Source organism: Drosophila ananassae, chromosome 2R (genome assembly GCF_017639315.1).
Source record: "Drosophila ananassae strain 14024-0371.13 chromosome 2R, ASM1763931v2, whole genome shotgun sequence".
Lineage (NCBI taxonomy): Eukaryota > Metazoa > Arthropoda > Insecta > Diptera > Drosophilidae > Drosophila > Drosophila ananassae.
The window spans coordinates 15,460,462-15,484,348 of record NC_057928.1 but is presented as its reverse complement, the minus strand read 5'-3'; the positions used below and the strand labels follow the sequence as shown (position 1 = coordinate 15,484,348).

At 40.5% G+C, this 23,887-nt stretch overlaps 4 protein-coding genes across 11 annotated transcripts in view; 3 read left to right on the top strand and 1 right to left on the bottom strand.

Moving 5' to 3' along the window:
* Positions 1-2,574, top strand: part of LOC6493258 — a 34,961-nt gene extending 32,387 nt beyond the window's left edge. For both annotated transcript variants that reach the window (XM_032453855.2, XM_014908804.3), the window contains one exon: positions 1,720-2,574. In XM_032453855.2, the coding sequence (XP_032309746.1) occupies positions 1,720-2,453 (734 nt within the window). In that variant the 3' untranslated portion in view covers positions 2,454-2,574. The remainder of the gene's footprint in view (positions 1-1,719) is intronic.
* A 128-nt stretch (positions 2,575-2,702) lies between these two features.
* Positions 2,703-4,810, top strand: LOC6493259. Its single transcript, XM_001957334.4, has 5 exons — positions 2,703-2,939; positions 3,001-3,742; positions 3,802-4,046; positions 4,098-4,266; positions 4,320-4,810. Exons 1-5 carry the CDS (start codon positions 2,874-2,876, stop codon positions 4,808-4,810), a joined length of 1,713 nt encoding a protein of 570 aa, XP_001957370.2. The 5' UTR covers positions 2,703-2,873.
* A 169-nt stretch (positions 4,811-4,979) lies between these two features.
* LOC6493260 (phosducin-like protein) lies at positions 4,980-6,622 on the top strand. Its single transcript, XM_001957335.4, has one exon. It carries the CDS (start codon positions 5,017-5,019, stop codon positions 5,842-5,844), a length of 828 nt encoding a protein of 275 aa, XP_001957371.1. The 5' UTR covers positions 4,980-5,016; the 3' UTR covers positions 5,845-6,622.
* LOC6506719 (rho GTPase-activating protein 20) lies at positions 6,107-23,758 on the bottom strand. Of its 7 annotated transcripts, none has more exons than XM_044714907.1 (8): positions 23,583-23,758; positions 22,194-23,346; positions 14,561-14,762; positions 14,310-14,493; positions 14,156-14,218; positions 12,876-13,738; positions 10,144-10,579; positions 6,107-8,735 (listed from the first exon to the last, which is right to left on the bottom strand). In XM_044714907.1, the coding sequence occupies exons 2-8, from the start codon at positions 22,637-22,639 to the stop codon at positions 8,260-8,262; spliced, it is 2,670 nt and encodes an 889-aa protein (XP_044570842.1). In that variant the 5' UTR covers positions 22,640-23,346; positions 23,583-23,758; the 3' UTR covers positions 6,107-8,259. The 7 variants fall into 7 exon arrangements, with proteins under 7 accessions (XP_044570842.1, XP_032309548.1, XP_001957372.2 ...); XM_032453657.2 differs by having other exon boundaries at positions 22,194-22,928; positions 23,119-23,757; XM_001957336.4 differs by having other exon boundaries at positions 22,194-22,928; positions 23,583-23,756.
* Between the last annotated feature and the right edge of the window lie 129 nt (positions 23,759-23,887).

The following is a 23,887-nucleotide window of genomic DNA, read 5'->3' as shown; positions in this document are numbered from 1 at the left end:
CAATCCGAAAGCGAAGCCCCAACATAAAGTGTGTTTAGCTTTTTTCTTATTGTGCAAACGTCCAAATATCTCTGGCCTGCCTTAGGTTATGTTGCTTCGCTTTTAGTCGTAGTTTCAATTCAAATCATATACACAAAAAATAAAATATATATATACTATACATTTACATTCAAAAATATGAAGAAAATATAATTTAAATATTTATAGAAATGTCTGAAAAGTTGGGAATGTTTGTATTACATTTCCCATTATCATTGTGTAGCCCAATTTCTCTGAGTGAATCCACTTTCATGACCTTTGCCATATTGAGTAGTGGAAATTTCGGTGTCCATTTTGTTGTTGGCTTATATCTTGCGGCGAATATTTTATGCACAACGCACTTACACTTTGTGCCTTGTTTATTTTCGTTTCGTCTCCAAAAGCGGCTTTCTTTTTTTTTTTTTTTTTATACGCTGCACTTCATTTTATTATCCTGCTAAGCTGCGTTTGGGGAATTGAATGCGTATGTCCTGGGGCTTATGGTGGCCCCAACAGTTCATCAAGTCAAGTAGTTGTTAAGGGCTGTCAAAAGGTGGCTTTCCTTCATGGCTTCTGAATAACTTTAATACAATTAAACTTAAAGCCAGGTTCTAGAATCTCTAGATCTATCTAGAAGGTATAGAGCAACCCCTAAACACTCTGTTTTTGGAGCCATGGGTTAAGCTTGATGTAAGCCCACCCATAATTAACTAAAGTCAATTGAAAATTACAAAAAGGCTTTAGCACGTTGAGCTGTTTTCAAAGGGAACGGGTTGACAGTTCCCTCCGGGAGGTCGTGCTATGTTTTCGAAAATATCTGACTCAGACCTCAGACTTCAAGCCCCCATTTAGGAAAAGTGGCAGCCACCCCCCAGTGAGTTTTCACTTTCATTCCGCCCGCTTTCTTGGCCATCATCAATTTAATTTCGTAAGCTTACAAAGCGTTGCATAATAAAAAATGAACGTCCGTCCATGTGGGTGTGAAAATGGCCGCCTGTCTGACTGTCAGTCTTCCATCTGCCGTTGGATACCCGCAGGCGGCAGGCTTTAAATCCTCATCCTGCTGCAAAAAAAAAGGGTGTGAAGCCAAGCGTGTGTGTCATTTTCAATGTTTGCTCCCCAGGACTCCTCATCACAGGGCTAATCTTCAAAATCTTGTACTACGTCACCGAAAAACGCTTACCGCATCAACAGTTTCTGGTATGCTGACTCACCTTCTTGGGGAGTCACCTTCTTCTGCTGCTGCTTCCTGCCATCCATCCCAGGAGCAACATTTATCCCGGACAATTGCAATAAATTTTTTTGTTGCCTACTTTTAAGGGTTGGCCCAGGAATTGGACGCAGGTTGCAGTTGGCCGCCTTTAGGGCATTTTACTAGCTTTTAAACGAACAGGCATTTGGTATAAAAATTTCATTCACTTCCGCAACAGCATCCCCAAAAAAAAGGGAAAACTAAAGGTAACAATTCCGGGGGATGGAAATTGTTTAAGTGCTATTGGTGATGTTTCGAATCCCAAAAGGTTGCAACGAGGGGACTGATTTGATAATTCTGATTGTTCTTTTCTGGATTTTGTTTTTTGCAAGCCGGAAGGTCTGGCCAAAGAAGGATAAAAGGGGAGAGCTTGGACAGTAGCTTCAGATGGTTTAGAAATAGATTTAAAAAATAAATAAAACTAATGAAATTTTAATATCTTATTTCAGATCGTGCCAATCACAGTGATGCCACAATTGAAATCTGTCGCCGTTGCCCGCCAGACTATGAGGCAGAGTCCCTACCCTCGTACACCATAGTTTCTGGGCTGCCCACCTACGACGATGCCCTGGAGGAGTTCCGTAAGGCGGGCATCATCCTCACCCCGGCCGTAGTCCCAATTATCAAGATATTCGAGTGCAACGATAACGGTGGCAAGGAGCCTGCCGTGGGCTATAGTTTGGTGGAGACAAACGTGCCTGGTCTAGATGGAGGGGCAGCGGATACCGTCTCCATAGCCTCGACCACCTGCAATTGCGGCAACTCCTCGCCCACGTCCTCGCTGCCAAGTTATAGTGCCGCCACAGCGGCTGCCATGGCGGTGGCTGCAGCTGCTCCGCCCCAGGTGATCGAACTGTCCCCGGAACACCTCGCCTCCTTGTCGCAGAAGCGTCTCTCTCTCCAGATCTCATTCAACAACTCGGTGCGCCGCCAATCCCCATCCGGAGCAGCTCTCCGGAATCACCTACTTCGATCGCGAGCCGTGGGGAACACTGCCGGAATGGGTCCGCTGGAGGCTGGTTCCGGTACAATTGCGGTGGCTGCTGTTCACGGGTCAGGGGGTGCTGGTGCCCAGATCCTGCCCGCCCTGCACCGCTCCTCGTCCACGCTCTCACTGTCCAATGAGCGCCAGTTGCTGGATCAACGTCTCAGGCACCTGCATCACCGTGGCTCCCTTTACTGAGAGCAGACCGTGAGGTTCCCAACTGCCTGGTTATTCCTTCCTAAATCGTATTCCTTACATAATCCCAAGAGTTGTTAGTTTTAAGCCTCAAACAATAAACATTTGTTATTTTTTAAAGTTATTTGGAATGAGAGTTTTTATTTAGAAATAATTGGGTGGGAAATGGGGCTTAAAAATCGAATTGAAAATTCTGAAGAAATTTTAAACATCATGGTAGAAGATTAAATAGAAACAAGAGGTTAGACCTTTTTATAAATAGAATAGAATTGCCTTAAAAGTTAAAAATTGCTTTTGAAATCAATAAAAGGTAAATAAACTCTGTCGGCGTCTATCCTACTAGCCATGGCAACCTGAGGGCCTTGTTTACAGAAACCAATTCTATGAAGAAATTGGAAACCAAAAGCTATTTATTTGGCAGCGATGAGTGCGACAACACGTACTGGCCTAATACCCACGCCGAAAAGACATGTCAAGTATCTCAAAAAGGTAGTATACTTTAAAATAAAAACCTTTAGAATATCTATTATTTTATTAAAATTAATCTCAGCGCAAAAACCTACATGGCGATGTCTCGAGAATGCCCCTCAAGTTTGAGGCCACTCCCATGCCACTATCATTGCGCCCTTTTGGGGGCCTCTTCAATCCATTTGCCAAAGGATGCTCTGTACTTTGCAACCATCCTGCTCCTTCGGGAGTCAAGGATGTGATTAATCAGCTGAAAACATCGCTGGCCATCGAGGGAAAGAATCCCCAGCACGGAAAACCAGAAAAGGTGCCCGAGGAGGAAGAACTGCAGCCTCATGAGGCGGATAACATTCCGGAGGATCTATTCCGGCGATATGCGGAGACAGATTCCCGCCCCATGACTCCAACACCCACAGTCACCAGTATCCATACCAGGACCAGTGCAGGATCCTTTTATCGGCGATGCATCACTCCGGAGTGGGGAAAACATGAGAACATCAAGAGGAAAAAAATCATATTGGATCTCAGGAGATCCCACTCGCAGGAGACAGTGTACTGGAAGCCCAGCTCAGACTTGACCCAAAGCGGTCTGGAGGAGGATAAGAAGCCTAAGAGTGCCGGGGCCAATGAGGACAAGAAGCCTAAGCGACAGCCGTCCAATGAGCAGAGGCCCAAGTCCTCCTTGGCAACGGCTAGCCTGGCTCCCGGAGGAGATGCTGGAAATGAGATGGAACCCAAACCGAAAACCTGCATCAACGAACACGAATTGAGTGACGAGGATGTGCGAAGGGGAAAAAAGAGGAAGAAGTTAAAGCCAACTCAAGGTGGGATAATAATTAAATTGGTTTCTGTTTTAAATATTTAATTAATTTATAAAATTCAGCCACAACCACATTCCATCTGAGTGAGGATCCTGAGACTCAGGTGGCTGCTCTGGGCCCCGATTCCCTCAATCCTAGCACCAGGCCCAGTTTGATTCCCAACTCCCTCACCTTACTGCCCAAGGATAAACGCGAAAACGAGCGGGAACCTATCCTTTTGAAAGGAAGTTTCCTCACCGATGAGGCATTTCAGGCTCTGAAAACCGACTTAGATGTCGATCTCATAGAAAATACTTTTGGCAGATATGTAAGTAGAGTTTATATGAAGTATTATGTTTATTATATCCTTATTTCTTAGCTAAATCGGGCTCTAAAAGAAGCCATTAAGTACATGCCTCCAAAACCGAAAACTGTCATTAAGACTAACGAGGAGAAAGTTCCTCCGGAAAAACAATCCAAAATGCCCCGAAAGTTTTCTAAATCTGCCACAAGATTTGATGTTCCAATGGATCTCTCCATGATGAAAAGTAAGTAACACTTTAATTTAGTTAAATCTTAAATAATAAAAGCTATTTTATAGACATGACGCCTTGGGACTATCTGAGCAAGTACGTCTGGGTTTCCCAACAAAGGAAACAGCTCTATAAGCGGGTCTTTCTGAAATATCTAAGTAAAGTTGAGGAGCCGGAAAGTGAGCTGGGTGTCATGGGGAATGATGAACTGCCTGAATATAAATACAAGGAACGCACTCTTGTCTGGCAAAGTCTGCCACAAGCTCTGGAGGATGTCCTCGAATTCCATGGCACTGAAAAGAACGTCCAAGGCACTCTCAGTGTCTTGGGATACGATCTCCAAGGATGCGGGGATTTGGATTTTCGCGCCTGGTGTGGAATTGTGTCCTTTGCTGAGAGGCTGGCACTGGCAGATGAATCGGGATCGGAAGACTCCTGCGATGAGCTGGAGAAGGCGGACTTTAATAGCATGGAGCAGATTATGCCTGACTTTGAAGTTCCCGAAAAACTTAAACTTATATTTGATATAATACGAAAAACTCATAAAGTTAGGTATTAAATTATATTTTGTAACAGTAATATTTAAATTAAAACAGCATATTCGATTTCCAAACTGTATTACTTATCGTTATCGGAACTGGTTCATTATAGAATTCGTATAGTTTAAATATCGATAGCAGTGATTTTCTTATCGATATTTTCTCCACCCCTACGCTAATTAAGTTACAATTGTAAAGAAAACTAAAAACTCGCCAATTAGAAACCATGGCCACCTTGGAGGATAAACTACTGGGAGAGAAACTGGAGTACTACTGCAGCAGCAGCGAGGGCGAGGACAACGGTGACGATGGCGACGACGAGAAGGGAGCCTCCAAGTCGAGTTCCTCCGGTCTCACAATCAATACGGATCCAAATGCGACTCCGGCTGGGGGATTCAAGCAGCGGGGCTCCACCAACACGGGGCCGAAGGGCGTCGTCAAAGACTGGCAGCGATTCAAGCAACTGGAGGCGGAGCGACGCGACGAGACGGAACGCCAGCGACTGGCCCTGGCCAAGAAACTCAGCATGACCACGAGCACAGCCGCCGAGGATGAGGAGCGCAAGCGGCAGGAGGAACTGGACGCCGAAATGGACGAGCTGATGAGTGAGGACTTCCTGCAGCAGTACCAGAAGCAGCGCATGGCCGAGATGTTGCGCCAGACGGGTCACAACCAGCAGTTCGGAAAGGTTCAGCAGCTGACCACCCACGAGGAGTTCCTCGCCTGCGTCGAACAGGAGAACAAGCACACCACCGTTATTATCCACATCTACGAGCGCAATCTGTCGGCCTGCACAACGCTCAACAACTGCCTGGACAGCCTGGCCGGCGACTATCCGTCCATTAAGTTTGCCAAAATATGTAGTTCCGTGGCCGGGATGAGCCGGGACTTCCGCACCAAGGGCCTGCCAGCATTGCTTGTCTACAAGGCACAGGCGCTCATTGGGAACTTTGTGCGACTGACCGATGATCTGAGTGACGACTTTTTCGCCTCCGATGTCGAGAGTTTCCTCATCGAGCACGGCATCATCGTAGATAGGGCTCTATACAATTAGGCATTCTTAAGTCTTAATTCCCGATCTGACAAGTAATCCGAATTGATTTTGTTGCAGTGCTCCTCAATTGGTTGATTAGTTGAGCTCTTAGTATTTATTTCCCCAAATAAAATGCATTTTTATTGTAAAAGAAATGGTTACTTGTCAGAAATCGAAATCAGAGCTTAAGCGAATGCACAAATTCTGACCAAAAATGTGTTCGTAAGATTAGCGATTAAGAGAGAAAACAAACTTAAACAACCGGGCCCGCCAAAGTTAATTCTTCAATTGAAATATTTATATTTTCCATTCAGTAATTAGTTACATTGTATGTACTATATGATTTTTGTCGGTTCTTTTCACTGTTTTGCATACAGAAATTGGAGTGGAAGTGCTGTATCGCTCTCACGGCGATCAGGCGATACCTCATGCCGTGAAGAAGTAAAAAAATCAAAAGAGCTAAGAATCTGATTATAATATATTTGAAAAATGTATTCGAAATGCATTTTGCACTTTTAATGCAAATTTAAATTGTGTGGAACAAATCCTGCTCACTATATATAGCGTACACCTATAATATATAACCTTTCCGTCATCATTTACAATATATATATTTATGTAATAGTTTTTTTTTAGGGGCTAATGAATGTACTTCACTCGAACTCGTAATTTAAGATTTATACATATATATGTATATATATATATATATATATATATTTTATAGCTTATAGCCTACCATACACAGCAATAAAAATTATGTCGATATAATAAAGTATTTTCTTTTTTTTTTATCTTCTCATCAACAAATTGGTGTTTCGTTCTGGGCAACATTCAGATCTTTATAGGCTACTTATCTTGTATACTATATAGTACGTGTATAATAATGGATTCTTTTCATACTAGGTACGAAAATGGCCAAAGAATTGATTTTCAACTTTTCGATTTATTTATTTAACTAACAGTTACGATTAATTATGTAAATTTTATTTAACAAAACACACAACTTTGTGGCAAAACACAGCGGGGGAAATTCTTCTTTTTTTTTTTTTGTCGAACTTTGCAAGGATTTTTTCAAAATTTACTGAAAAGATCTGCAAGTTTGATGGGGATTTCTAGGGAAAAAGAACTATTTATTTATTTTTTTTGTTTTGTGTTTAGGTGCGGGGCAGTGGAAATCGATCTAAAGAGATCGTCATACTTCTTGGATTGGAATTGTCTAAAAACTAGTCGAACAGGGGATTGGCTAAGTCAGTTTGTTATATAAAATGGAATTGATATAGCTGATGTTTTTTCTGTTTCTTTTTTTTTTTTGGTAGTTCTGACTCCCCGAAGGTAGGGCGGCTGTGTTAGCAGATCGTGTAAGAAATATACAATGCACATATATCTTGGACACACACACACAGTATTACAAATTGATTTCCTTTCATAGTTACAAGTATAATTTGAAAACGCTTAACTAGATATTAAATGCTAATTTAGTAGTTTATATCTTTGTAAGAATAATGTAGAATATATATATATATTTAGATATTTTCGATTGGTTTCTGTTTAGTTATGCCTTTGTACTTGTCTGTATCAGAAATGAATCTTAATAGTTTCTTGATTGCATTAAGAGCTTCATTAATTTTGTTTTAGTTTTTTTTTCGGTTTGGGTTCAGGTTCAGGATTTAGGTGTACATTTATTAGAATAGAGGGTCCTGTAGGGTCGAAATCGGTGCATGATTGTTCTGATTCTGAATCTTTTGAGAATTTGATAGCATTCTTGTATGGTTCTTGTGTCGTTGTTTCGTTTGTTGCGATCAGGTTAAAGTTTCGTTTATAATCTACCTTGACAATGTTCAAGTTTGAGAGATTCTTGGCTATAACACATAGTACAATAAAATCAACCTAACTTAAACGACAAAACTGAATGCTGAATAAAATTTGGCAATTTGTTGCATTACATCATATAGTTTACATCAGTTTTTCTTTCTTTTTCAATTAAATTTGTTTCATCTTTTTGTTTTTGTTTTTTTGTTTGTTTGTTTGTTTGTTTAACTAAAGAAAATCAGCCTTTTCTTGCTATACACATTAAATACATATATCATTAGCAGTAGTCTCTAATTTAGATGATAGATGATGTATTTTCCGGGCAGGGATCTCTCCGAAATCATTAGAGATTTAAAATTTAAACAAAAGTAATAATAAAAATAAACATTTAAATTCATTGTTTCATACAATTATTCTTCGATTTACACTTTCCATCTTTTTAAATCTCTAATTATTTTCGAAAATGCCCTACTTTTGTGTTTTGTTTTTCGAATTACATTTAAAATTTGCTCGCTTGGGTTACATTTAAAAATTGTTAGATCTTATCGTGGTAAAAATCAATGGTTGATTGGTTGGTTAATGTCCTCAGTTATCCGCGACGCCACTCGGTGGTTCCTGGTCACCCTGTTACAGCCTTGGCGGCTTGAAGCTCAGCGTGGTGCTGCACTCCACACCGACGTCCATCTGCTCGCTGCCGTCGTGGGTGCTGCTCATCCCGCACTCGGCAATGGAGTTCCTCACCGACGGCGGCTGTTCGGCACCCGGTAGAAGGCCCACCATTAGGAGTGGCTTGTTCAACGCCTGGTAGGCATCTCCGCCAGCTGCAGATGATATTCCAGAATTGCCGGTCAGCTGATCACTGCCCAGGCTATTGCTACTGTTGCTCTGACTATTGCCGCCGATCTGTTTCTCCTTGTTGCGTCGCAGCGAGGAACGATACTGGCGCGGCACATTGATGAGCAGGCGCCGGGTGGTGGGATTGTGGGTGTTGGTGGCGCCGCCGAGGGTGGGATTGATCTGGAGGCTGGCGATGTTGGTGGCGTGGGGTCGTCGGGCTGCATACTGAATGGACTCGGCGCTGTTACTCAAACGGATGTTGCCAACTGGACGGTCGGGGCGGAGTTCAATTATCGGGGCAAAGAAAAAAAAAAGAAGAGGAGAAATAATATAGGCATGATGAGTTATATTTTCATATTATTTTTTTGTGGGCTGTTTGGCAAAAATTAGCAAATTAGTTGGTCGTTGTAGATGTCTTGTCATTGTTGTTAGTTTGTTGTTGCTGCTGCTGATTGTCTTTGTGGGCGGCTCCGACAACAACTCAAATACAAAGGTACAACACATAAATGTATGTTAGTGGGTTTTTTTTTTTTTTTTAACAAAATTAAACAACAAGACACACAATAATGAGTGTGTGAAAGTGTAACAACACAAAAACAAAAACAAGGCAAAACAATACAAGAAACAATACAAAAAGCTTTCAAACATCTTCCATTTGTTATACACAGTATAAATAAATAATCAAATTTATTGATAAAAATTAAAAAATAATCAAAATGAGTAGTTCGGAGCAAAGTACAACATACACGCATTAAAATTAATAATAAATAGTTGTGGTATTCGACAGCTAATCCAAAATATAAACATAAAATATAATATAATTGTAGAAATAAAAAACTGGCTTGCACATAACTTAACCGCCTAATCATGCACGGATTAAATAAACAATTCGGTGGAGTTTCTTCTAGAAACTTATAGAACATAGAACAAATAATCTTAACAATCAGATCGGATCATGTTTCGTGTTTAGCAATTAGTGGGACATAAGCAAGATTCATGATTTAATGCAATTGTTGGCTACAAAACACAAGACACTTCATTCCAATATTTGGATTTCTTCGCCTGCTCTTCGGCCTGCTTCAGTTTTTTAAACTCTCTATCAAAACAAAAAGTCCAAAACATTGAAAATGACTGTGGCAAAGTTATTATTGTTGTTATGGTTGCTGTTGATGTTACTGTTGCCGTTGCTGTTGCTGTTGCTGCTGCTGCTGCGATTGTTGTTGCTGGTGGTGATCGGCAGCGTGGTGGAGGTCACCTCGAACGATTGGTACAACGAGGAGGAGGCATTGCTGGCCAGCCGATGCTGCTGACGCGCCACCAGCATCGGTGTCGAGTGACGCACCAGCAACATGCTCGGCTCCACATGCTGTTGCAGCTCATGGGCCTGCAATGTGTGGAGCAATCGTCCGCCGTCCAAGGAGTCACAATCGCTATCCGAGGCCACCTCCACCAGCTGCCGATCCGGATCGACAACCGGAGCAGTAGCAGCAATGCCAGTTGCAGGTGGCATAATGGTGGTGTTGTAGCTGGACAAGCATTGTGTGGAGTAGTAGCATGAGTTGCCGAGTTGCCAGGCTATATCGTCACTGTTGCTGATGTTAGTGTTGCTGTTGTGGTTGTGATTGTTGATGTTGCAGTTGCAGTTGCAGTTGCTGTTGTTGCTATTGCTGTTACCCGAATTGACGTCCAGCAGCAGACGACGTTGCTGCTGCTGCTGCTGCTGTTGTTGCTGCTGATGTTGCATGGGCGGTGGCCGCAATAGGCCCTTGGAATGTATCTGTTGCTGTTGCTGCTGTTGCTCCCTCTGCTGCTGTCCATAGCTATCCTCCGTGTCCATCATGTCCTCGAACGGATGCTGTTCCTGGTCCTGCTGCTCCTGCTGCTGTTGCCTGCGATAGAAGTGATACAAGAGCGCCGCCTGGCTACGCTCGCCCTCCGTCTGGGCCTGCCGCATGTCGCGCGTACTGCCGCCTCCGAGGTAGCCGGCGGCAGCCGCCAGGCAGCAGTTGCTGCACGTGTCCGCCGGCAACTGCAGCGTCACAACAGCGTCCCGAGGACCCAAGAACCACTCGGAACGGGTGCGCATTCGTGCGGTTTGGCGTTCATGGACCTATTTTTATATTTTCATATTTTTTTGAATTTTTTTTCAGATTTGGCAATTATTGTTTTCATGTTGTTGTAGTTGTTGTTGTTGTCGTGTGGTTGTTGTTGTTGTAGTAGTTGTTGTTGTTGGGAAGACGAGGGGGGATTCAAAATTATCGCATTAGAGTTAATTGGCAATTGAATTTTCGGTATTTTGATATTAACTAACTTGTAGAATTTTATCATTTTTCTTGTTTCACTTAAATTCAAAATATAAGAATATATATATTTTTTAAAAGGCAAAACAAAACTTTAAGAATTTAAGAAAAATAAAACTTTACATAATTAAATGAAAAAGTAGTTAACAATTGGTGTTTGATTTTATTTAATATTTTTTAGTGAAACACAAAATGCAGCAGTATCAGAGCGCAGTGTGGAAAAAAGTGAAAGATTAAATACAAAAATGATTGGGGAAACAGTGGAGGTGGAGGTATTCACGACAAAGTTCTTAAAACCATAAACCCGATGAATACCCCCCCTGGAGTAAGCACAATTAATTAAAATTAAGTGAGAAAAATAACCGCCAACAAGCGCTCGATTGCTTATCTTAAGGTGGACACAACATTCAAGCATAATTCCGCATAAATAAATATTAATTACAAATGCAATTTTGGGGTTCTTGGCTCGTGTTTTGTAGTATGATTGCATGATTGTTCGTTTTGTCTTTTGGACTACATGTTATTTTGTTATTTGTCTGTTTTTTTATTCAATTTTTTAACTACTGGGTGCAGCAAACAATTTAAATACGAGTACTTGATAGATGCAAAAAACAAAAGCAGGCTTCTAAGCTACATAGACAAAGAATATATGAATATATATATACAAAATATATAGTGACAAAAATTAAAATAGTGAAGATAACAATATCGGGGGTGGCTTAGGTCTTAGGTCTCTAAAAATATGTTACACATTTAACGATTACAACAAAATCAAATACAAAATACAAATCATATCGCTAGCTTATAATACAGTGTGTTTTTGAGTTTTTCGAGTATTATTTTTGGTGAGTTATAATTTTATGCCGTAGAGTTTTAAGACCGTGATTGTCAAACAAAAACAAGTGCTACGTCTATAATAACCAAGTTTCTAGTTATGAGGTGTGAGGTTGGTGGAAAATAAATACTTTCTGCCATACTTGATCCGAATTCTGGTCCAGATAGGGATTATAAATTCTGCTCCAGGGTCCTTCTCTAAAATTATTGTTTCTTGAAAGTCTATTTTTGAATCTTGAAGTTCTATATTTTTTTGAAAAAATCTCCCACAACCTTTACTAAAATTTTTGTCTTTCAAAAAAACTATTTTCCCATTGATTCTCTAAAAATACACATTTTAGAATATTTTTTTTTTGTTTGAAACAATTTTCTAACGATTTTTTTATTTTAATGAAATTTTGGTCTTTGGGCATATTTTTATAAAATGTATTTAATGAATGATTTTTTGTTTTGTTTTTTGACATTTTTGTTTTGTTTTTATTTGTTTTTGTCGTATTTTTTTTGTTTTTAGGATAAGTTTTAACAAATTATAATAATGGAAAATTGAAAATAAAATTGAAAATAAAATGATACAATTCGATTTTTGCTCCGTTTTTAGTTTAATTTGTACAGAGTTTTGGTTTTGATTGTTTTTAGTGGAGATTTTTGTAGATTTGTGTACTTTTTGTACTGTTTCTGGGGTGTAGAGGCCATATGAGAAGTTAAATCTTAAATTTCTTGTGTTGTTGTTGTGTAAGTAGATTAGTTGTAGAGTATTTGATTTATTTTTTAAACTTGGCAGGCGCAGAGATGGTTAGATTTTATGAAAATCATACAGAGAACTAAGCAAACATTTCCAAAACGAAACAATTTTTCAACAATTTGCTAAGAGATGTTAAGAAAAGGATAGTGAGTGAGACAGGATAATTAGAAAACATTTTCCAAAATGACATAAAATTTAAAAAAAAAACACAAGAAACAAAAGAAAATTATAGAAATAAACATTACATAAGGTTCAATTAGAGAGAAATAATAAATTCGCAACAGAAGATAAGGTGGAAATCATAAACTTAAGAACTAGGATATTCTTGATTCTTGATTTTCTTTTTTCTGTTTTTTCAGTCCTGCAAAAAGAATACCAAACTTAGGAGGATTCGAGCATTTTCAGAATAGGGGTTAGAGAGACCTAGGATCTAGGAGCTAGGAGCTAGGATCCTAGGCTCGAGATGTACGATCTACAGACGCACTCCCTCAAACGGAGATGCGCGAGCCCAGCAGGAACTCGTCCCTCACCTGTGGCAGATACGAGAGGCTCTTGGTGCTCTCCGCATAGCGGTTGACGGCCCTCAGCTCCTCCATGGTCATGCCGCCCTCGGCTCCCCCGCCGTTGCCAGCTCCCGGTCCACCGCCGGCGCAGTTCGACCCGGTGGCTCCGGCGGAATTCGAGCTGCACGAGCTGCTGTGCCGTATTCCCCGATTGCAGCGACTGCAGGTGCGCTGCTTGAGCTTGGGCGGCGTGGGATTTCCGGCTGCTCCGTCGGCCACCGAACCGGCAGCAGCGCCTGAGCCGGCGGGACGTCGCTCGCCGCCGCCATCCAGGCTCTTGGTTCCGGCTCGCAGTCGCCGCTGGTGGTGGCTGCCGCTGGTCGGCAGCTGTTTCTTCTTGTTCTGGCGATAGCGCCGCTTCACCACGGTCATGTCGTCCTCATCGTCGTCGTCGTCGTCCTCGTAGTCCGGCTGCTGGGCCGGCTGGTGGTGGTGCTGTTGGTAGGGATTCGGCTGCTGGAGGCGCTGCTTGTGGCGGTAGATGCCGCGGCTGCCCTGCGCCGGAGCTATGCTGCTGATCTCCAGGTCGGGCCCGAAGTCATGGACACCATCCAGCTCATCGTTATCCTCATCATCGTCGGCATAATCATCGTAGTCGTAGTCGGTAGCGTTGCCATTGCCGTTGCCGTTTCCGTTTCCATTCCGCTTTGCCGGTAAGGGGGATGAGGTCATGGCGAAGATGCCGGGACCCTCCAGCGATACCGACAGCCGGGCACAGCTCTCGATGAACGAGTGCTCCGGGGAGACGCCCAGCGACAGGACACTGTTCTCCAGCGCCGAACTGGAGCTGGTCAGCAGGGCGGGCGTCGATCGGGACTCCTCCTGGGCCACTAAATGGGTCAGCATTGGGGGGTTAACAAATGGATTGGATGACTCGTCGGAATGAGAAGGGGGGATAGCAACTACTACTAAGATTATAACTATAACTATGACTATGACTATGACTAGGGCATGCGGCGAGAAGCTTATAGACAGTGTGGATGGAGGGCTGGGCTTGAAGCTTATCGTTATAGGTATCGGGGACACCAAATGGCCCAAGATGATGGTCCAAGCTTATCGGTAATCAGATACATATTTCGCATTCCCCCACACACACATGTAACAGACAGAAGTTAGATCGGACAGTGCGGGAGTGGAGCGAGAAGTGGTGGTTGAGGTGGTGGTGGTTTCCAGAAGCAAAGCACAAATAGAGCTTAGATCTATAGCTATATCTACGGAGAGTGGGATGGCATTCTGGCGGTACTCACGTAAGCCCCAACGCTCGCACTGGCACTGCAGCCATGTCTTCTCCGCCTCCAAAGAATGTTGCACTATTAAAGAAAGATAAGAAGAGAGCTCATTAGTGTTTCTCCAACTCGAATCATTCTTGGTAATGATGACTCATGGAGAGAGTCTACTTACAGGCATACTTCTGCTGGGCCAACTTGCCACGTGGCGGCGGCGGGTACTGGAAGCTGCATATCCATTCGTCCTGCACCTTCAGAATGCGTCCTGTGACGCGGGCATAGTACTGGTAGTTCTCCCGCCCAAAAATGTCATGAGTGGCGAACTTATCGATTATATTCTGCATGATCTTGGTGGCAACCTAAGGGACATACAAGATATTTATTAAATAATTAAAATATAAGAAGGATTATGAGACCTTGACCCACCTTGAACTTGAGCACATCCTCCATACGCGCCGTCTTCCCATCACTGACACACGACTGAAAGAAACTGGGGGCCACCGAGACGCCCAGGGCCTCGCTGGTCATTCCGGTGGAGGCGTGGGCCGCATTGCTGGCTATGACCCGGAATGTTCCAAACAACAGAACCAACAGATGCTGTGTGTACTTTGGCAGCGAAGCGAACAGTCTGCAAGGGAATAAATATATTTTTATGAATTATTTTTCAAGATCTGTTATCATTATCTATGATGGAAAGGCAGGAGTGGCTAGAGCTTGTTAGTCATGCCATTACAGAAGGGCACTGACTCATTACCCGACTACCGACTACCGTACTGGACTGGACTGGCGGCTCATCATCGCCTGGCGGCAAAGCCGGCAAAGAAAGTCAAGTCAGCTCTTCACACTTTCATTTTGGCGTGCCTAATGATTTTTCGAAACAAATGTCGAGTCGAGTCGAGTGGAGTCGGGCTCTGCAGCTGCAGCTTGGCTTTGAGACTTTGGCTTTAACCGGAGAAGAAGAAAAACTGGTTGGCAACCTCCTAAGCGTCCACATTACACAACTTGATAGAGACACCAACCGACCGACCGACAAACTAACAAAAAAAACTCAATCAATTAATGCTTTAAAAGCCAAACTCCACACTCCACACTCCCCTCGCTGCTTGGCAGCTTGGCAGACTGGCGCTTAAAAAGTGAAAACTCCAAGATCCGGAGGAGATGGGGGCCACAAATCGCTTGACAATGAACTAAACTACAATGCCCTGGCTGTCTGGGGCTCTATTTTCAGATGTGGTGTGAACTGCTTGGAGAAGAAAGAGCATTTTAAAAAGGAGAATCTCACTGGAATGCATTGATGATCTCTTTAAATTAAAAAAATAAACAGAAAAATCATAGCGAGTTAATTGTTTTAGAAATCTTGGGATGATGGAACCCGCATCTGGTCACCTCCATTTGTGAGATCCAAAGGTGAAAGGTGCTGGCCCTAAGATCTGTATAAGTTTTGGAGTGAAAACTAGAGACATATTTTTATGAAAATTAATTGATTTATCTTTGTTTCTTTATTTGGTAAACATTTTTTATAAGATTTATGACCAAGAGACATAAATAATCCTTATCAGCAGAGTTTCTGGGGGTTATCATGGGTCAGGGTCTCTGATGACTTACCTTATAGAGGTTCTAGAGGTTCTATGCCTTGTTGATATTTCCCCCAAAAGTCAAGAACCCAAGCAATGCCAGTCGGCAGACAAACACTATTCTACCCTTTGGGGTATAGACTCTACACTATCTTATCAATTCTATTCCCAATTACACATGTTGCGGCTTCTTCATTGGAATCATTGGAAGTATATTTGAACTCCGGGGAGGTCAGGCTTATAGCTGATAGTCCCTCCTGCTCCTGATAACGATTATCAATTACGATTCGCCTTGTTTTTTATGTTTCGGACCAAGAGTCGAGTCGGAAAGCGTACAAATCGTTTATTAATTGCATTAATTACGTGGAATGCTGTTTAAGGGAAATATATATTCATAAAAAATGAAATAAAAACAACCACAGAAACCGCAGAACGACTGTTTATGTCTGTTGATATTGGAGAGATAACCCATTGAGTTCCTGCCCCTCCGAAATCTATTATAATCCAAAATAAAAACCACTAATGGAGTGAGTAATTGTGAAGCATTGTTTGCTTTTTTTTTACCTTTTTTTTCTGATTGATTGAGGCCTCCATTAGGGAGGGCATCCCCCCATCGCATACACTCTTATATAATCGAGTTGCGCATGCGTTGATTGTATTTTTTTAAACTCATTTGCATAATCAATAGGCCAAATAAAAGAGGCAACAAACATAGACAATGGCCATAAAAACCGGCAACAACTTTTTCCACGAAGCAGTTCCAAATAATTTTTGCTTCAAAATCCATCTAAAATTTTAATATTGGCGATGCGTAGTGTTCGTCATATCATTTAGATGAATCACTTTTATTGTTAAGATAGAGTTTCATTCATAAAACCGACAAAAATGTCGGACAATCCCGACAATTTCCAGTAACTGAGTAAAGTAACTCGTATCTATGGCTCGTTTTTGTTTGTTTTTTGCCGCATTTGATTTGCCTCTGTAACAGTTTTTATTTTTTATCACAATATATATGGTATATATATATTTTTTTTCAGTTCGTTACGTATAAAACAGTCTCAGACACCGACACTGATGCTCTCTGGGCCTGACTCTCTGCCCTATAGAGGAACCAGTTTTTCATCTTTTCTGTGACACTTTCAAGAGGAGAGAATCTATAGCGTCTGAGGTCTGGGGGGCAAGAGTGATAAGTGAAATATCATACACGAGATAATTGAGTTTCCTTACACACATCTGAGTTGAAAGCCATTGAACAGTTTTATGAAAAGAACATCATACAACAGTCTACGGAATTTAAATTACTCACAGCAGCAGAGTCGAGGGAGCTCACTTATCCGGATTATTCAATGGCTGGTAGAGAGTCGAGATATCAGCAGACCTAAATAATAAATGCCTGACTCGGAGTCTAATGAATAATATGTGGTTTAATTGAAGTAGTCGGCCAGTGCAAGTGATTCAATAGGCAAACAAGTGATTGATACACATTACAAATTGTGAAAACAAAGGATGTTTTGAGGCTGAGCTTCAGATTGTTTGCTCAACCTTATTTATTTGATGATTTGATTACTTCCACGCCCAAGAAATAGGCAGAAACTGAAGCCACCAGTCGGCTTGGCTCTCAACTTCGTACTTTTTATGGAGCTTGGCGGCAAAATAAAAAAGACAATACTTCATAATAATGAACCAAGAGAAGCAATAGTCGATCCGAGTAATAAAAAACTGCTTCCAACATACATATACTATATAATAAGTGCCAACATCACGATATCCGATGACGAGTCTCACCCCTCCTGATTACACTCCACAACAGATTTCGATCTGGGCGGCGATCAATCACGAGTCTCGGATGGAATTGTGTTTATTTTCAAGAAAAAACGAACACAATTCAATAAATTCTTTGAAAAGTTACTCAGACTACCAGATATCATGCAATAATTGAGTAATTTCCCTTCTTTTCTTATGAATATTATTATATTTCAAATAAAAATATATTTTCTTTCCAAATAATGGTTTCAAAAATAGTTTTTTGAAAGGGATTTGAATTCTAAATTCTCTAAGTAGCAGGTATCACACACTCCAGAACTAATTCCCTAGCTTTTCTAATAAAAATAATTAGAAATTAATACTTTTAAGCCAATATATTATTATATTTCAGAGAATAACATAATTTATTTTCAAAAAATGTCTTGAAATGCTTATGCTTATAGTGCTCAGAGTACCAGGTATCATACATTAAACAACTTATTCCCATTTTTTTCTAATAAAAACAAATTTAAATGAATACTTTGGTGCAAATATAATATTATATTTAAGTGAAAACTATAAGTTAGTTAATTTTTCGAAAGATATAATGTAGTTCATACATTAAACAACAGATTCTCCTTCCTTTCTAATAAAAATACTTATAAATGAATGTTTTCAAGTCACTATGATTTAATATTTCGGAGAAAAACACATTTTCTTTTCAATAAATGATTTGAAAACTAGTTTTTTGAAAGGGATTCCCTTCTTTAAGGCTTTTAGGCACTCTTTATTTATATTTCATAGAAAATCATATATTATTTTCAAGTAATTATTTCAAACCTAGTTTTTCGAAAGGGATATAGTTATCTGAGTACCAGGTATCATACAGTGAAGAATGAATCCCAACTCTACTAATCTCAGACTAATATATAACTACATTTAAAAAGAAAATAAATATTCTGGAGACCCCTACTTCCTGCTTCCCCTGACCAACAAAAAGAAGCTCCCTTGTTGGCCAGTGTTTCTCCGCCATATGTTTCCAGGGACTGCCACTGCGTCTGCAGTTCATTCCGAATGGGAAGTTCATCGTTCACTGGGACGGAAGAAAGGAACCGCAGAACCCAAAAGAGCCCTCTGGAAGAAAGGAAGAATAATCGCATGGCCTGGGATCGAGTCGAGGCTGAAATAAAAAAGAGCCTCCCGTCTCGGCCTCCACCTCCACCTCCGCCTTAGCCTCCTTCACTGACTGACGCACATTTCCACGCTTGTTTACAATTTTGTTGTAGATTTTTGTTGGCTCGCTTTATTTAACATTTATTGGCTTGTTTGGCAATGGCTGTTTATACGGGGGAGAGGGCGGAGCGGCAGATTCGAGTTTATATTTATTTATTTATTTATATTTGAAAGTAACAGTCAAATAAAAACTCCTGCGGTTGCATTCAAAGGTATTACTAATTCTATCAACTATTCTTATAATTAGTAATACTCTTTTTATTACAAAAATTACAAAGAAGTAGCTCAGAACAATGGGATGTGTAAACTGTATTTAAGATTAAGCCCCGACCGATAAACCGACAAGAAAATAAAACAATACAGGGCCCATGAATAATAATCAGGAAGTAGAGACCTCAGACCTCAGTGGGCCTGACTGGCTGCCGGCCTGCCTGTTCCCTTCCAGACATTGGATGACAAAGCGGCTTTGTAGTCACCTCCCTTCTGTAGTTCTTTTTTTGATTTTTTTCTGCAGTTATTGGCATTTATTTGTCTAGACTCTAGACTCTAGTCTGTAGACTGTAGACTGCAGACCAGAAGAATCGGCCTTTTCTGCACTTATCAGTATTCTCGTAGCAGGTCTCCTGCCATTCCGGCAGCAATTGTCCGGCAGCCTATTAACTACGGCCGGCTGCCAAGGAGAGTGTGCGTAATTGGTGATAGGCGGAGAAAGGGCAGAAGAAAGAGGCAGAAAAAAGAGGCAGAAGAAGGTGGGAAGTAGAAGACTGAAAAAGCAGCTGGAACATGGCAGCTGATCAGGCGGAAAGAAAAATGATTTAAGATTAAAAATATAAAAAAAAAAATCTAAAATGAAAGAAAAGTATTATGAAACCAAAAAAAAAAAAACAAATTTTTGAATTATTATAAAAAAAAAAAAAAAACAAAAAAAGAGAGTAATGGGGAAAAAAGCAACAGGCTGGAAAAAGCTTGGAGAAAAGCTTTCAACCGCCAGGCAACAAGTTGCGAATAACAGGACTATGGCAAGGAGAGAGAGAAAGCACTGCTCTCACTCTCTCTCTGCTCTCCGAGCAGCTGTCTCAATTGATTTCAAAGATTTCGTTTTTTTTTTTTTGTAATTTACAGAAAACAAAACAAAATCCAAAAATACACAAAAATACAAAATACAAATACACCGATTCATTTATATTTTTTGGTCTATTGCAAAAACGTGCAACAATGACGTAGATGTGCGGCGGGCGTTGCAATCGCTGAGAAATAAGAAAAAAAAAAAACACACCAGCTGGAAAGCACACACAACAACAACAAACACAAATGATGTGCCAATTGATGGGGGGAGTGGGTGGGGGAAGGGGAGCCTGGTTGGGAGAGACCGAGGAGATTGGAGACCGGAGGCCCACAACAGGTCGCCCGACCTCTCACTCCCACTCACTATCGCATATCCTCTCTCCATTTTATTCTCTCTCTCTCTGTCTTAGGTTTAATTGATACAAAGTTTCCAACGCGTGTCTATTTATAAAGGTGTGTTGTTGTATCTTATGGTTGGGGCGCTATTTTCGCGTTTCGCATTTTGTTTGATTGGATTGTGATTGCTTAATGTTGTTTTTGTAGCTACTAGGTTGGCTCCTAGTTGTTGTTCTTGTTATTGTTGTTGTTGTTGGTGCGCCTGCCCCAAAAAGTAAATAAACAAAAGGAGCCAGCGAAACAGCAGCAACAATTACAATAAATGTGTATATAATTGTACAAGTTTGAAAAGTTTACACACACCTACAGTAGAGGCTAAAATACTAGTTACAAGGGAAACACAAAAAAAAACACTTGAGAGCTTAGAGGGGTTGGATTCAACAACAACTAATGAGGATAACTTTTTTCCTCATTTTTTTTTAATCAATTTTTAATAATATTTTTTACCCTTTTTTGTTTTAAAATAATTTTTAAAAAAATAGTTTTCTAAGAGGAGTTTGATTCCCCCTACCAACTAATCAAGAACAATGTTTTTTTTTCTTCCTTTTTTTTCAATAATTTTTTAATCATTATCGTTTTTTGATCTTTTTTCTTCAAATCATTTTTAAAAAATAGTTTTCTAAAAGCGATCTCCACATTAACTAATCATTGTTTTTGATTGTTTTTTCCCCCTTTTTTAGTCATGATCTCATTTTTTTTATCTTTTTCTTTAAATCATTTTTTTTAAATAGTTTTCGAAAGTGAGTTCGACTCCCCACCCCAACTAATCAAAAACAATGTTTTTCTTTCTATAATATAATAATCTATAATACTTACTATATTTTCAATACTTTTAATCATGATTATTTTTTATCTTTTTTTTTTCAAATAATTTTTTAAAAATCCACTCCCAACCAACTCCCCAATCATGATAATTTGTTTATTTTTATTTTCACACTTTTTATAAGATTATTTCTCTCTTTAAAATTAATAAAAAAATATATATATCTTTTTTCTTTCCTAAATATTCTCATTTATATATTTCCCCATGACCTATTCAGTTACCCCCGACTGTGGCTAGCTCACAGGTTGCCAAACTGAAAATTTACGCTTTCCACCCGCCGAAGAGCCGCCTCGAAATGAAAATAATTTGGCGGTCGATTTCTACGCATGTGGAAGAGTTTTAAATTTATGTTTTATTGCTGACGTTATTTGTTTACACGCACATTTAGCATTTAATGTAACCGAATGTTGCTGACGCAGAATCACTACCTCTACCCCTAGAATCCATCTCAATCAAGTCTGAAGAAAATGTTTAAAAAAAATTAACAAACCAAATAGAACAGAGAAGAAATCATTTTCTGGCTGTCAATTGAAATTGATAGGCCTCTTACTTTTCAAATCGATTTGTTAATTATTTGCAAGACTTTTTTACGAAAACAAAAAAAACTGGAAAAAAATGAAGATGAATTGCATGCCGAAATCTAAAGTGTATTGGCCCACGCTTTATGCTCTAATTCAGTTGGTTAGAAATCGATTGGCGTAAGAGCCAAGTTGGCCAAAAGCAGCTCCCAATAATCCAAGCTTAACCCTTTCGGCGGTTTCTGTTTCAAAACCCGTACAAGGCTGAGTGAATCAGCGAAAAAGTGAATAAATTACAATAAAATAGTGGGAATTCTAAAACTCAGACTTGAGTTGTTCTGACTTCCATTGTTCTTTATTTTTTATTTATTTTTTAACTTTATGCAGTAGTCTAAGGGTTAAAAAGTGCTCTTAACTCTTAACACTTAAGTGAAAATTGGTGAAAATCGCCACAAATGTGTCAACAGAAGACTGAAAAACAGAAAACAGAACAGCTTTCCAGTGAATTAACTCCCCCCTGAAGACTGAAGAGCGAAGACTGAAGACTGAAGATTCTTGAGGCTGCAACCGAATCTACAATCTTCAGATCCGGTTCAGCAAGTTTACCGCAAGCTAGTTACACTACACTCCAAAAAATAAGTAAATCAAATGGAATAAAATAGAGTTTAAGTAATAGACTAGCAAGCCAAATCCCCGCCAGAACTCACCTGTGCAGTCGCTCCATCTGCTCCGCTTCGTTCTGCAGCTCATTGATGGCAAACAGTTCCATCTCCCCACTCCTTCCAAAGATCCCATTTGGGATCTTCCGCAGGAACTTCTTCAGGACACTGGCTATGGTGAAGACCGAGTAGTTGTCGACGTTGACCAGCCGGCCGGACTGCAGGAAGTGGATGAGCTTCTTCATGGCCCCCTGATGGCCGGGTGCACGGAATACATTCTGACGATTTGGCGACTCCTTGTTCAGTTTCAATATAAGGACTAGCAGTGGTCCGGGAATGTTGTTGTGCTTGCACACCTCCTCCAATGGTACACCGAACTTAACCTTCTCGAGGCGGTAGGGGTAGGCGGGGGCGGTGGCGGGATGGCCGCAGGAGGTGACCACGTTGCCGAGATCGGCGGCACGCCTGTGAACGCGTTCGGCCCAGCTGGACATGATTTTCGTACCGATTTTTCTATATATATATATATTATAATATATATATATGTTTTTTTATGAGTATGTGTTAGTTTTTCCTTTCGTCGGTGTCGGTGTCCGTGTCCGTGTGCGTGCGTGGCTGTGCTTGTGTGTATGTATGCGATTTTTCCACGGGAAAAATGTGCTCGCTGGTGGTGCTGCTGCTTCTAGTGCTGCCACACACACACGCACAACAGATTTTTTTTTTTTATGGTTCTATGTTATGTTGGCCAAAAACATGTTCACTTAGCTGGAATGATAGTTGTTGCTGCACAGAGAAAAATTCCCATTTTAGAATACATATTTTTTTTTTCCTTTTTTCTCAACAACAATCTACAATGGGCCTGATACTGAAAATTATGGAACTAAAAGTTCTTAAAATATATACGTATATATCAGACCCATGAAGATCTTATGTATTGTATTTTTTTTTTCCGTGTTCTTTTGACTTCTCTTACTCTCTCGCTGCGAAAATGCGAAATACAAGGAGTGTCTCTGTCTACTTGAATTAAAAAAAAAAAAAGAATCAACAAAACGCAGCTTCGCTTGCTGGCTCTTCTTCTTCTTGTTATCGCTTGTTGTTTTCGCCACTCTGCTCCTTGGGCGTTGTTTGACTTTTCCGTTTTCGCTTCACTTCTCAATTTTCCCTTTTTTTTCGCGACACTTCCCGATCTCAGGCTGGGAATCTGCAATTTTCAAACTTCTGTTTAAAAAATAACTTAAATCGCGCTTTATTTCTCGTTTCCATTTACTTATTTTTTTATTATTTATTTATCCCTAATTATATATTTTTTTTCAGATGTCCCAGCCTATCACTTTTTCTTTTTCTCACACATACACACGCGAAATACCATCAAACTAGGTAGGTTTTCGGCAATTATTATACAGTTTGGCTCGATTTTTCACCGTCTGGTTCACTTACTTTATAATTCGCTTCTAGTGTTGCACTTTTGAGGCCAGATTTCAGGCCATTTTCGATTCAGAAAAGTTAAAGGGCGAAATCGGTGCTCCGTCGCGTCTTAATAAAACAAGTATGACCGTCGGGGAGTGGTCAACCGAAATCCCTAACCGTTTTCTCCTAAATAGAGGCCTCTATAACGTACTATTTTATCTCGATAATATGGTATTTATGGTATTTTTGGTGGGGTCTTACTTATACTGTTCTTCGAACTTTGCAACACTATGCAACTGCTTCCAACATGTTGGGTATTGTGCAACTGCGCCAAA